The 14,361-nt window shown below is 36.3% G+C and overlaps 1 protein-coding gene across 10 annotated transcripts in view; it reads right to left on the reverse strand.

The window, feature by feature from the left end:
• The window catches only part of VPS13B (vacuolar protein sorting 13 homolog B), a 438,627-nt gene that overhangs the window by 184,809 nt on the left and 239,457 nt on the right, over positions 1 to 14,361 (reverse strand). For all 10 annotated transcript variants that reach the window (XM_083871399.1, XM_083871402.1, XM_083871397.1 and 7 more), the window contains 3 exons: positions 12,635 to 12,855; positions 8,780 to 8,992; positions 788 to 959 (listed from right to left, as the gene is read on the reverse strand). In XM_083871399.1, the coding sequence (XP_083727525.1) occupies positions 788 to 959; positions 8,780 to 8,992; positions 12,635 to 12,855 (606 nt within the window). The remainder of the gene's footprint in view (positions 1 to 787; positions 960 to 8,779; positions 8,993 to 12,634; positions 12,856 to 14,361) is intronic.

Raw genomic sequence — 14,361 nt, forward strand, 5'->3', positions numbered from 1 at the left:
TAGGTATTTATAGCATAATTCTGAGGGGGTAAAAAAATGAAAATAAAATTGCCAAGATATTTACACTAATTACAATAGTTTTATTTCTCTTGTGTAATTATTTAAAATCAAAGGTTTGAGTACATTTCTTGAAAATTAGTCTTAAAAATAAGTCACTTTATTTTTTTCACATTTCTATGGGCAACAATGTTAATAGCTAAGCAGCAGTATTTCCTAGAAAAAAAAACCAAACTGAAGTCCTGCAGTTTACGGAATCTGAGTTTTTTTTCAAACAATTACTGTTGGGTGATAATTCAACTATATCTCAAAGAGAAAAAAGATCAGCTGTGTACAACACATATTTTTCTTTTCTTCCTTTGACTTTATCAATTATATTATGATGATTATAATAAATTGAAATTTGAAATTATCAGTATTAAACTACATTGGATTATTTATGAACATACACAAAGATATGACTAAATAATATCAAAACAAAACATGATTGTTTCTAAGGAAATAAATATTACACTCTATGTCAAGTAACCAACTTATTTCCAATTTATCTTAATCAGCTGTCCACATGGAGAGGAAAGTTTATGCCAAAAACAACACTGAATTCTAATTTGCATGCAGTAACCTAATACAGTTTATTGCTGTTATTTAAAATACAGCTCCAACCTATTATTTCTGTGTTACAGTGTTCAGTAATGTTGACACAAGCTCTGAATAGCTAATACTGTGCTGTAAAATGGGCTGTGCTTCTTGGAATTTAAAATAGTACATTAAGCAGAAAAATGCAGAATACCTGTGCCATTATTTCTAGGATCAGGAGCAAACAATTTTACAGTAATTTTTGGCAACATCCACTGCATCCAAAGGCTGACACGTCCACTTGAGACTCCGATATTACTTGTTGTTTGTTCCAACGTAATGGAGTCTGAGAATGGGGAATCATCACCACCCTGGAGAGAATCACCCTACAAAACAAAAGCAATAGCTGAGGGGAAAAAAAAGTATTGCTTTTCACCACTTCTGGGTTCCTTTTCTATCTCAACTGATACGGATGCACAAACTATAGAAATACAGATTCCCAAATAGTATGTTTGGATTAAGTCATTTGTAACACCAGGAAAAGATAAAGTTTTTTCCCCTTTACTCTGGTAGAGACAACAGACTTTGGCAAAGACTAAATTGTAAACCTGTAAGGTCTTATGATAGGTCTCCTTGGCATAGCACATTTGCCTTATTAACTCTACACTATGGAAACAGTATCATCAATTTCAAACAAAGGCTAACAGGAGTATTTGGAGATGCAATAGGAAAAGGGATATGGAGGCTTGCACATATCTGAAAGGCAAAGGAAGAGTCATTGGAAGTACCAAATGAAGAGCCACACAGTAAAGCCATAACACCTACACTATGTACACACTGCATTTGGGTCATTTTTTCCCCCTTGTATGTGCTTCCCTGTAATTTCCTGGAAAAAAGATTTCAGAAAATAATTGCTTTTTGTAAGAATTGGAAATATTTTATTTGCCATTTTCTAAATATTTCTGTTGTTAAAAAAATGATTCTCACTTGTAATATTCTTAAATGTATGAAATGTTGACAAACAAGCTTGTAGAAGCTTCTGTGTCAATAATCTCTGTTCATTCCCTAAAATTTTAAGGACTCAACAAAGAAGACACAAAGATTATTGTTTTTAGGAGAAGATGACGACAAGTAAAAGCTATACTGGAAATTCTGTTTTGTGGGCTTATTAGAGCAATGGGGCATGTTCTGATAATATTTACCAGCCAAAAGACCTCATCCAGCTCCTTTGCTGGATCTTCCAGATAGGGAAAGAAAGATGCAAACATATAACTGCTCATCAGCTCCCAGTGTTTACAGCCTATTAAACTGAATGCAAGGGACATATAAGTTACTAATGTCATCCAGAAGCCACTGAATATCCAGGAGCATCTCCACTCACAACTCCACCATGTGTTTCAAGTTTTTTTCATTCAAGCACAAAGAAAAGAAAAAGGTTTAATCATTTTGATTCACTAAGACCAAGTTGTTTCCAAGATTAACAGACCAATAAAAACCTCAAGTCTTATCTTGCTTGCATTGAAGGTTTGTGGGAATAGGCATTGTAAATTATGATTAACAACATGGTTGAGATTTATCTAATTAAAAGCCAAGATTATTTCAGTGGAAGACACCCCAGAAGGCAGATCTACACAGAAGGCACTACAATTGCACTGAAACCATTTTAACCAGTCAGGCAAGATTCAGAATGCACTTGTTTCAACTTCAGATGTCCCAGGAAAGCTTGCTTTCAGTAGCAAAATTAAAATCTGACAGCTCTTGCCTCATTCTGCAGTCCAAGGCTGGAAAATGCAAGTATGGAAGTTCCGTTAGCAATCTATTTTCTGGATTGGTAGGACCTAGCCCAAACCTAATGACATAACTCACATGGAAGCATTTATGTTGACTAATCACTTTTTCATTCAACTCAGGCCTACAATTTAATTATACATTTTCTAAACTATAAGGAGACACAGAGAGAAACTGCAAAGGTACTTTATCTGCATGCAGTAACCTTTACCCTTGAAAAGCTCAATGATACCTTACTACAACTGGGAAGAAACCATCTATGTTGCCAATAGCTGACACAGAGAACTTAGCATTCCAGATGCTCATTGATATGAGGAAAGGAAAGCTTGTCCAACTAACCAATGTACATTTCTAGAAAATAGCACCTAAACATGAGACTATATCTGGACCAGCTAAACAGATGTAATACGAAGTGCTGCAATGAAAATTAAGATCCAGTTCACCTTCAATCCTCTATAGTGACAGTGGCTTTGTGTTAATCAAAACGTATGAAAGAAAACAATTTCTATTTATTTTTATAGTTCTTATATAAGGCATTATTGCTTACAGATCTGAACAGATTACTTGGAGAGCCATAGGTGACCATCTTCTGAAAAACTGTTAGACTCTTGAGATTCAAAAAGTATCTGGTCCCTATCACACTGTAAGTGAGCTAACTTGCTTACACTATCTCACCTGAAATGTCTCTCCAAGTCATGGACTTAGCATGACCCTCTTGCTTTTAGTATTTGTTTATTCTTCCTCTTCTGTTTTACTCTTACACTGTCTGCAAATTTAATTATTAAATACAGCAGGGCCTGTGTTCTGCTAATAATATCTAATAATATTTATGCCTACAACAGCAGGACATCTCATTGGAGAAACCTCAGATAGCTCATTTCACTATGATGCATCTAGCTCCCAAATTGGAGTGGCACATAGAACATATGCCACCCAACAAAACAAGTTAAAAAAACAGTGTGGTAGAACCTGCTGAATAACATGTTCAGGGCAGAGGTTAATTTCTTTCTCAAGAACTGTGACTTGTATTTCCTATTAGCTTCTCCAGCAAAATCCTTCCTTGCGTTTTTTGTCCAGATTCCCATCCCAATAGTATTTGTTAACCATGTCCTTGCAGGGTATTTCCTACTGTCTCTACAAAGCACTCGACTCTCTCCAGTGCCACTTAATTATCCTACAAGGCAGCAATAACTAACAGTGACATGAAACTAAGTACCTTTTTAAAACTGAAAACAAAATTCAGTTTTCTTCAAGGATGCCAGCACCCGTGTCCTTGGAACAGAAAAGTATGGGGAAAGCAGCCTTGGAGAGTGTCAGGCCTGCAAGCTCCCCAGCATCTGAAAGGATGTAGGCAGAGCAGTCACTTCTCCAGTGCTAACCACTGTTAGTCCTCATTGCTTCTCCTGAAATGGCAGGCTCCAGTAATAAATCAATGACATAACCCAGCCATTTTGCTGTCCTCAATTATCCCTGTCAACCCTCAGCAAACACTAGCCTGCCTCCCTTCACCTGCTCTGCTCACTCGTAAAGCAATGAAAGATAGGAGTGAAAAATGTGTCCTTCCAAAGTCGCAATGCTTTGAGAATCCTGTCTCCTGTTTTGATGAGTCTTTATTTGCAAAGACCTCATTTTTGGAGGACATCAGAGAAGCCTCAACATATTTCATGACTTGAGATTTCATGCCATGAGAATGGCACTGGTTCTGATCCTTTCAATTTCTGACAATAAATTCTTTTCTATTTGTTTCTTTTGTATAACATCCATGCAGCTCCTTTGCAATAACTGCTTTTCAATAACTTCCCACACCTTTGTAATTTGCCTTTGAATGATTGCCCTAAAAGATGATGCCTCAGTGTTGGAGTTTCACTGTGTCTGAGATGACTCTTCTCATCCCATCTCACATGCTCCAAAAAGATGGTGGAGTCAACAGTAGTTTGGGCAGATCCCTTCAGCAGGGCAGATCTGAAGGAAGGAGCCAGCCAAAGAGAATTTCCCTGTGCTGAGATCTTCAGATGGATTACAAAGTATCAAGAAATGAAAGCCAATTAAGGTAAGGAAAGAGAAAAACAATACTTATATGTTTATTTACAGTTCAAGCCAATATTCTTGACAATGCTAATGTTCTGTGGACCCATTTGTGGCTCTCTATTTCTTGCATTCTATAAAAAGCAATTTTTTTCTTTTTTTTTTTTCTTTTTTTTTAATCGGAAGCATTTTTCATGTTCTGTTTGTACTATAAACACACTTCATTTTGCAAAACCGTAAAATACAAATTGTGATAGAATGGGTGGGAATGAGAGACAGTCTCCTTCTTGTCTTCCACACACCCTCCCACTCTCCCACTGAATATGTTCCAAAATGGATTTTGAATGAAAATCAACTTTGTTCTAAAATTTTGGCAGGTCTCTACATTTCTGATAGTTGAAAAAGAAAAAAACAATAGCAGATTAAACTTAAAGGGGTACACTTAACAGCAAATACATATTGTCACCATGGTAATTTTTTAATTTTATAATTTTTTTTTATTTAATGTTTTCAGCTGTTTCATGCATTTTGTTAGGATTTTTTTTTTTCACAGAGAGCTATTTTTATTTAGTGGTTTGAGTTTTTGAGTACAAAGATAACTTTACTCTGAAGAAAAGTCGTGCTATAATTTTCCCACACTTCTTTAGGATTATTTTTATGAAGATATTAGATTATTTGCAACAGCTCTCAGAGAATCAGTCAGTTGATAATTTTGGCAGAAGGTTACTTAAAACAGCATTTGTGAGATTTCTGAAGAACTGCATTTACCCTATAGTTAGAGATACCCACCCAGATGCATCATTAGAAACTGGATCTGCAATTGCAAGGGTTTGGAACTCATTCTACCACAGACCCTGAAAACACTAACAAGGGCCTCAACTCACTTGGGCTTCACCTCACCCAACGATTCTGTACCTGGGCTCCTGCATTCCCACCCAGTATTCCAGGTCGCTCACCTGTACTCCCCCCTGGACTGGCATCAGGTCAGTGTAGCTAAAACTGGGTTTGGCTGAGGCATCCAGCAGTGATCTCTTGATGGCAGCTGCAGAGCTTATCAAGAGACCTCCTCAGCTGCTCAACACCCTGTCCCTGTCAGAGGTGACACGGTGCTGCCTCTGCCTACTTCAACAGTTTAAATTCAACATACTACCTACATTTTTTCGGCAATGAAAATGTGTAAACAGCTGAATATGCCTGTTCTCTTTGTCAGTGGCAGATGCTTCTCTGAAGACAGATATAACACGTTGTATGACTACCCTTTGGGAGGCAAAAAATTGGAAGAGATTGCATTTCTTCTTAGCCTTCGGTTCATGGTACTTGAACCACAACCATTAGGCAGAGTCAAAGGGCCTGAAAATCTGATGGTCTGCAGTAGCAGATGTTTTATATTTTTTTGCCCCCAAATAAGCTCAAATTCACAGGTGTTTTTGCAGTGAAAAACTGAAGTGAGAAGAAAGACTGTGCTCTTGTTTCTCATGGGATTGCAATTTTCATTTTGGATTTTCAGCACCCAGCATGTTATTGTTAAATATGTTTATGCATTACTTTTCTGCTCTGTTTCCAGATCTACTGAAAAATCAAGCCAGAGTCAGAAACCCTGAACTATTTTCCCACAACTTCTTGTGCCAAGTCCTAAAATATACAATTTAAATTCTTTTACCAATTGTTGCAAATTGACCAATATACTGAGTTTATTTTCTTACCAGAATTTATCTTTGTTCATCAGGAAGATCCAAACATATGAGGCCTTCATCCTTGGCCTGCGTAAAGCTCAGGGATGATCACAGTTTGGCCACACTAATGCTATGCCTTATCAAAATAACTTCTGCGTTCTTGCTCAATCACTGAGTTTCCCCAAGGACTAAACACTTCTACCACTGTTTGTACTTAAGTAAACAGTAACAAGTGGCCTGTTGTAGTCTGTACTACCTTACCTTTTCCAAGGCAGGGATGGTAAAAATGATTAACTGTTTTCAGCCTCCAGTATTTAAGTCTCTCACTCATGCTTCCCTGTCCTAACACCACCCAGGCTAAAAGTCAGGAAGCCTAGGTAGCTTTATCTACATCAGACCATGGTGCTCACATCAAGTTGTCAGCAAGAAAGGAATTAGACACAGCTTAAAATATAAATCATTCACAGATCACATAAACAAATTACCTTCTTTTTGCTATTTGATATAAATAGTTGTGTAAGTTTGCTTTCTTCTTTTATAGCAAGTCTGTTGAAGCTGGAAGAAGCTTTAAAAATAATCATGTGTCTCCCACAGAGCAAAACACAGCAACTATAAAATCTCTAAACTTAAAAAATCCCACAGCTACGGCAGCAAAGCTGTTTTCATTTGACAGATTTCAAGATTTCAAGGCTCAAAACTATAGAAATATATAAACAAAATACAGAGTCTGATAAAAAACAAACTTCTGGAAATTTTTGCCAAGTCAAATCTACAGAAATTATCTATTATTATTTAGTTACTCTAATATTGTTCCTTGTTCACCGATTCATTAAATTTCATTCATATAATTTAGAATTTTTAGGAGAAGACATTTTCTAGATAGTGTATAACATTTGTTGAGAATACAAAGAAAATTAAATAAATGATGAAGAATATTATGCAAAAGGACAGGATATGAACACTGAACTTGGAAACATATCACCAAAATAATCTTGATAACATATGGATTAATACAATTACCAAATAGTTCCGATTAATGCTCCAAGTACAGCATGTACTCCAAATACTGCTGTCTTTATAGATGATCAAAACCAAATTGTTATTTACAAAGCTGGTGGTTTCTGATTGCAACGAGAAATTAATTTGATGTGAGTAGTGGGAAAACCACTATTTTTGTGACCACATTGTTTTCTTACCTTCAATTTTGTATTCATGGCAGTATTTTTCACAACTGAAATCATGCACACACAGATATACACCAGAACTAAGGCTATTCAAATATCTAGAAACATTTTAGTGAAACAACTTAAGAACTGAAACTCTAACTCAAACACCTTTTAATGTCAGCTGCCTCTTTGGTGTATGTGTATGATGCATATAAAAAGTAGGCACTAGCAGTCACCATTTCATTTTCTCCAAACCTGGGAATGAATATAAACTGTACACAAGGCTAAACCAATCCTGGCCAAATGTTGGATATGTATTGCACACAGAATCCAAATTATTGTATATCTGCCTGCATTCCAGAACTGCTCTATGAGGTGTCCCTAAAGTTGATGGGGTTATCCTGAGACTGAAAGCCAGTCATTCAGAAAGTATCCCTACATTGTAATAGATTTATGTTAAAAACAATGCACCTCATACATGTGATACCTTGGCATACCTTCAACTCTTTTGATGCATTTTTCACTCTCTCTTGGAGCACAAACAAGGTCAACTTACTATTCTAACTTGTAAACCTGACAGGGGCACTAAGAAAACCACAAATACTATGCCTGTGCAGTTGCACAGCTTCCTGTGACCACCCATTGTACTCCATACCAGCTACCTGGTGACTTATGGCTAGTGATACTCATGGATGAAGTTTAACATTGCATTCATGCTGATAAAAGAATTAGTCTGCTTTCCTCAGTATGGCACAGGACTCCCCCCTTGCCTCAAATATTTTACAGTCTCAGGCAAACACAGACATTAGGATCACCAGATTGCTCCAGGCAGTTACACAGTGTTATAAATTAAGGAAGCAGAAACAAGTTAAACCGAGTGTCCAACCTTATATCTGAAGATGCATACCCAAATGCTCATGTGACAGAGCTACAAGAGCACTCTGAGACATGGCCAGCTGAGACAGGGGATTGGATTGAGCCTCAGGAGTAGTTCATAGATGGCACAGTGGTTCAGCTGTGGCTGGATGGAGGTGGGGTGAGCAGACAGCCAGGCACAATGCCAAGCTTGGCAGCCTTCACAGCCCAGTACCTCTCCTGGTTACCAATGCAACTTACACACAGCAGCTACACACCAAGCCAGGCATCAGACTGACTGGCTGACTGCTTGGAACGGCTCACAAGCAGCATAGGTATCGCAGGTATTTTCAAAACAACACTTACTATTCTACTAATTCTGGACTTGAAAAATGGCTTATGCTTCTTGACCTGAACACACAAACCACAGCTTTCTGACACAAGGTAATACCCACTCACTTCAAAGAGAAACAATATAAACAAAAAATAAATATAGGCGCAATACAACAATTTTTTTTCTCTCTTTTGTTCCACCAAAATGAGTAATAAAGTATTCTTTATTAGTTTATTGGGGCAAAATTACTTTCCACCTGGACTCTACTACACTTCCTGATTTTTCTGATTCTTCCTTGACAGCACACCACTACATTCTGTAGGTCAGATCTCAAACAACACATTTATTTAAAGCAATAAAAATACCTCAGTAGTGGTTCCAATGTCAGCAGATGGACTGTATGTGCTGGTATCTGGTGGAATGGTACCAACACTACTCTTAACTGGAGAACTAGGAGGAGCAGGTCCTGTCATGGTTTCAGCATACACAGAAGATACAGATTGATATAGAACTCCTTTCCTCTGAATTTTATTCCAAACTTTACTCGTGATCTCAGCCAGCTCATAGAGAAGCTGCACCTAAAGGAAAAATTAAAACTTAATTTAGGATGAAGCTTCTCTTAATGAGGTGAAAGAAAAATTGAAGTCCTCCACTGAGACTTACAGCAGAACTGAAATTCTCACCATTTATAATGTTCTAATAAGCAACTACATTGCAAATAAAATACTTAGCTTCAGTTACAGTATAGTGACTTTGACAAAAGTAATCTGTGCTTTGTGTAAACATATGATACATAGCTCAAAAACATAAGCAATAACATGGTCTTGTAAAACTTTTACTAACATAAATTTTAACAATTAAGCAAAGGTAATTTATCATGTAATTCATATGTATAGACATGATCTCTAGGAAAAGGCAAATGTAAACTTTATAAAATATTAACAATGCAAAAGTAATCTTTTAAATCGTATTAAAATAATGATCCCATGCAGCATGTGAAACTGATCTGGCTTTGGAAGAATACTCATTACCAAACTCAATACTCTCCTGGCATATGTCATTCCAATATTCAGAAACACACTGTTTAACTTGCACATTGTTTGACTCAGTTCTAAGATATTTACACAAGATTTTGTAAATAGCCATTAATCATGGAATTTGTATGACAACATATTGGAACATACAGTATAAAAAAAGGTCAGTGAAAACTGAAAATATTATATAAGCAGATTCACAGCTGGATACCATACCCAACTTGCCATTATAAAAAATTGAAATTCTCATATTTATAAGAACTTTAAGCCTCAGGACACTTCTGCTCTATGAAGCTGGCTTCTTATATGGGCAGAACAGATGCAGAAAAACACTGCTGTCAATCTATATTTGATATGAAACAGTACTTGATTTTGTGCGTGAGAATGTGTGATGAAGTCTCAAAGTACATGGTGCAGTCCTTTCTTAAGAGGTGAAATGCTGGAATTTTATAAAAACCTTTTTAATTCATCTTGGATTTTCTTTTGAAGTTTCAAGGTTTACACAGAGCAGGTCATATAATCTTTTGACAGAATTTTCCTTAGAGGAGATAAACTTTACAGTACATTTTTTTCCTTCATACACAGAGGAAAATCTATAGCCAAAAAACTCTGGCTGTGATGAAGAGCCCTTTCAGTTATGCTCTAAAGTGTTTTGTGTCTGGAGCACTCTGATAGGCACTGGTAACCTTTAAATTACCAAATTCAAATTTCTTAGATTTCCCAAGTCTTTTCCATGTAATGCAGGAAGCTCAACTAATGTAACTAGCTAATGTAATGTCCACCCAATTGATTGACTAATATAACATTAACTGGTGTTGACACTTTGCTGGCAAAAGTCTCTCTAGAAATTTAATAGGATACAGGCAGATATCCAAATCATACATGCTTGCAATTTCCCCACATCTCAATTTTTTTCCAAGAAACCAAAGGACAACTTAAGCTAAATTTGTTTTAATGAAGCAGGGCTTTCAAAAAATTATTTATGCTACTGTTCCTAAAGGCACAAAGTAATGCAAAAGAAGGAACTTGTGTTTATATGTCTGCTCATACACAAGGTGAAGAGGTTTGTAATCAGTTAATCCAACACTGAAAGGTTTAAATCTTACTGGGGTTGCAGTAGTCATAATCATTAAAGCTAATAATTACTTATCTTGTCCAGGAAACTTTTTTAAATTGCTCAGGCTAGAATCTTTGATCTCTGAAATAGTGGCTGTTTCAGACAGCAGTAGCCATGTCTCTGAACATCACCAGCGACCACCCAACCAAGTAGTATGATCAAAATACTCTATCCTGCTCTGAAACTAGGGACAAAATAAGTTCAGCAAACAAAAAGGCACACTTTCATTAGAGGGAGGCAATTTTCACAGAGTTATGTTAAAAGGTAAAAAATACCAAAAAAGCCTCACAATAAAGACTCATTAAAACAAAAAAAGATGGCAGCTGTCTACATGCAAATAAAATTCCAAAACTTCTGATAAAGTCACATCTTTGGTTATTTTTAATGCACTTTATTTCATTACATTGGTTGTTACTGATTGAAGTGGAAGAATTCCTTTTTCTCCTGTTGGTAGCATGTTTTCAAATGCGTAGTCTCAATATTTTATAAACACATTTCTGATTATATGAAAAGAGCTAGTGTAAGTGTAAGGCCTCCCTCCTTTCCAAGTATTTTTGAGCATATATAATAATTATTTTTAGAACACACTATTTAAGAGAAGAAAAACGGTAGGACAAAAAGGATAACTGCCAGTATTTGTTAAAAAGGGCTTCCCCCTCTCACTGCTTCCACTCCCTCCTCAGTGAAACCAAACATAATTCAATAAGATCCCAGTGACTACTTGGCAAAATGTGTTAAGCTCAATATATTACAGCATTTTATATTTTAAAAATAACACATTACTACAAAATTGAAAACTACAACCAAAGACAACATCCTGGTAGTTTTGCACACTGGAAGTATCTATTGACTTTACGACCATCAGAACATGGTTTCATATTAAATCATAATAGTCATATAAATATAATACTTCACCTTTGCTGCCATTTAAAAAATTCACCAAATTTCACCTAGTTTAAGGCTGTCATCTATAGAAAAAATACAGCCTGCCATTGTAAGGAATCAAATTTCATACTGTGAATTTATAACTATCAAATGCTGTTTATGGAACTGTATTTTTCATCTTCTATCCTTCGACATCTGGTTAAGGAAGGCTGATTGCCTTTTTTTCTTCCCTAAAGGACAAGTAATGCACATGTAAAGGAAAAAAGGCAGTTCAAGAACCTTTAGTAAACTCAAATAATTTGTCTGCATCCTTTCAGTCATTAGAATACTTCAGTAAATTAATAACATCACAGTGTACAAGGACACCCTTTAGGACCATAACATTTGATCTAATATTCCATACTACAACTTCATTTTAACAGCTCACTATGCTCATAATATGATTTATATGGAGCTTAGAGTTTCAGATTTTTAATGGAAATATTTTCTTACAGTTTGCAAAACGAATTACTCAGTTACAATTCATTTGGAATGCTTGAAAAATATAGTATTTTTCTATTATCTTTTTAGTTCTCAACTCACATTTAGGTAACAACTGCACTTGTAAAAATGCCATTCTACTTTTAATATTATCAAACACCTACTGTATTTGAAATCTGAGCAAACTAGGTCCAAGTTATTAAAACACAAGGTGTACTTTCTGAAAAATCTAAAAGGACCTTTTCCTTTTAATAAACACAAAGGAGGTCGTAAGTTTTGTTTACATGCACTCATCTTTTTCTTCCCTTTACTGTAGGATACCATTGCTTGCCTAAAAAACACTTTACGTTCAAAGAAATGCTAGTTCCATGGAAATGTAGCAAAAAAAATTACATTAAACCATTTCAATATAGGAATCCACAGTGACAGCAGAACAGTATCATAGCATTTAATGGTACATCTGCAATTCATTTCACTCCATCAGCCAAAAGATGCATTTATACTACAGCTATTACATTTGGAGAAGAGTTTAAATTACAGAAGTTGAGAGAGCTTCAAAGCAAATCCCAATCTAAGCACCTTGATCTTGATGACCCAGTTAAAAAAAAATTAAGACAGAGACCCTCTTCATGAAAATGCAGATCAATCGTCCTTAAATCAAGTTATTTTTAATTTCCATTCATAAATCAATTAAATGTACCAACCTGGGGGTTGGAGCATTTTATTTCAAGGCATTCAAGGTCGACATGGAGGCAGACAACAAAGGAGTGTCTGGATTCTGGCCCTGAAGGAAGCAGTTTCTGTGAAGTCACGGCTAAAGTAGAAGTACAGCCCATTGGTTCTACCAAATTAAGTGTCATTTGTTGTCCAAGAAGAGTATATACACTGAAATGATTCAGACTTATTGTCCATGGAAAAGCATCACCTAGTGATTAAAAAGAAGGGGAAGCAGTTAAACAGTTGCCTAATAAAAAGTAGGGTATTAATTTCACAAAGTTAGCAAAGGTTTTATTCTAAACCATCTTAGAAATCAGCAAGTGCAATCAACAACCATTAAATTGATCCCAAACTGTCATAAATATAATTCAACCATCATTTCCATGCTATACCTCAAAATCTAAACAATAGCAATAAATTTATTACAACTTCTAAAAACTGAAATCCACTGGGAATTTTAAGTCCAAACTGTGAACAAACATGTACAACATGGTCTTTAAAGAAATCTTTCTGCTTCATATAATTTTCCTCAAACTGAGGAATATCCAGAAAACACTCCCCACTTTTTTCAGCATATGGGTGCAGTTCAGAGGCAACTCCTTCTATTATATACTTATATCTATTTACAGGTTTTAATACTAAAAAAGTGAATTCTTTCCTTTAAAAGTCTACAGGTTACATCTCAACACAGTGGTGCCGCAGAGTGAAGCCTATTCCAATACTCACAGTGCAGCTCTTTCCACCGCCCCACTAAAACTTCCTAGGAACAGCATGGTAATGGATTTTCTAAAAAAAAATTATTATGAACATACACTTAGCACTTCATTTCTTATATTTAGGAGAAAGCCTACCCAGAGGGGTTCTTGGCATCCTACCAGGAATCGTTATCAGGCATAATCAGTGAGGGAATTGGCAGTGCACAGCTGAACAATAAAATGCCTACAGCTTCCATACAATCAGTTTTCTTTAGGTTGTCAATAGATGAAACATAAAAGTTTCCAAAACAGGATCACAGAACTATTCAGGTAGTTCTTTAAAGGGACAACAGAAACTCCTTTTGGTGAAGGGAAAATTTCAGCAGCTCTTCCAGCTGGAGTTGAGAGGAACTGAGCACAGAGATTACACGACTTGAAACAGAATCCCTGTGCTAGGTTGACGCTGGCTGAGTGTCAGGAACCCACCACAGCTGCTATCACTCCCCTTACCCAGCTGGACTAGGAGAGAAAATATAACAAAAGGCTGGAAGACAGGGAGAAATAATTCACCTGTTACTGTTCACGGGCAGAACTGACTCAGCTTCGGAAAGTCCATCTGGAGCCAGTTGGAACTGGCTTTGTTGGACATGAGGAAAGTTTCTGGAATGTTCTCCCACACGTCAGCCCTACAGTCCACCCCACTACCAAAGCCTTGCCATGTAAACCAAATACAATCTTACATATTGAGATCCAGAGCCAGTTCCCAAAGAAAAAAAAATTAGGCTCTGGGAGAAACACTGAACCAAAACTCAAAGAATGCTCAAAAGAAGTGAGGAAAATAAGGCACTGAAAGATACATGGATAATTCTGATTTTACTCGAAATAGATATGTGTTTTTGCTCTTCAGAGGTATAAGAACATTTCAGGGGGGCTTTGGGGTTTCTTTTGTTAGGTTTTGTTTTCGTTAAAGAAAATCTTCCTCCCATTTGTCAGATTTCCTACTGAGGAAGTTGGGCCCT

Source organism: Zosterops lateralis, assembly GCF_965231275.1.
Source record: "Zosterops lateralis genome assembly, chromosome: 1".
Lineage (NCBI taxonomy): Eukaryota > Metazoa > Chordata > Aves > Passeriformes > Zosteropidae > Zosterops > Zosterops lateralis.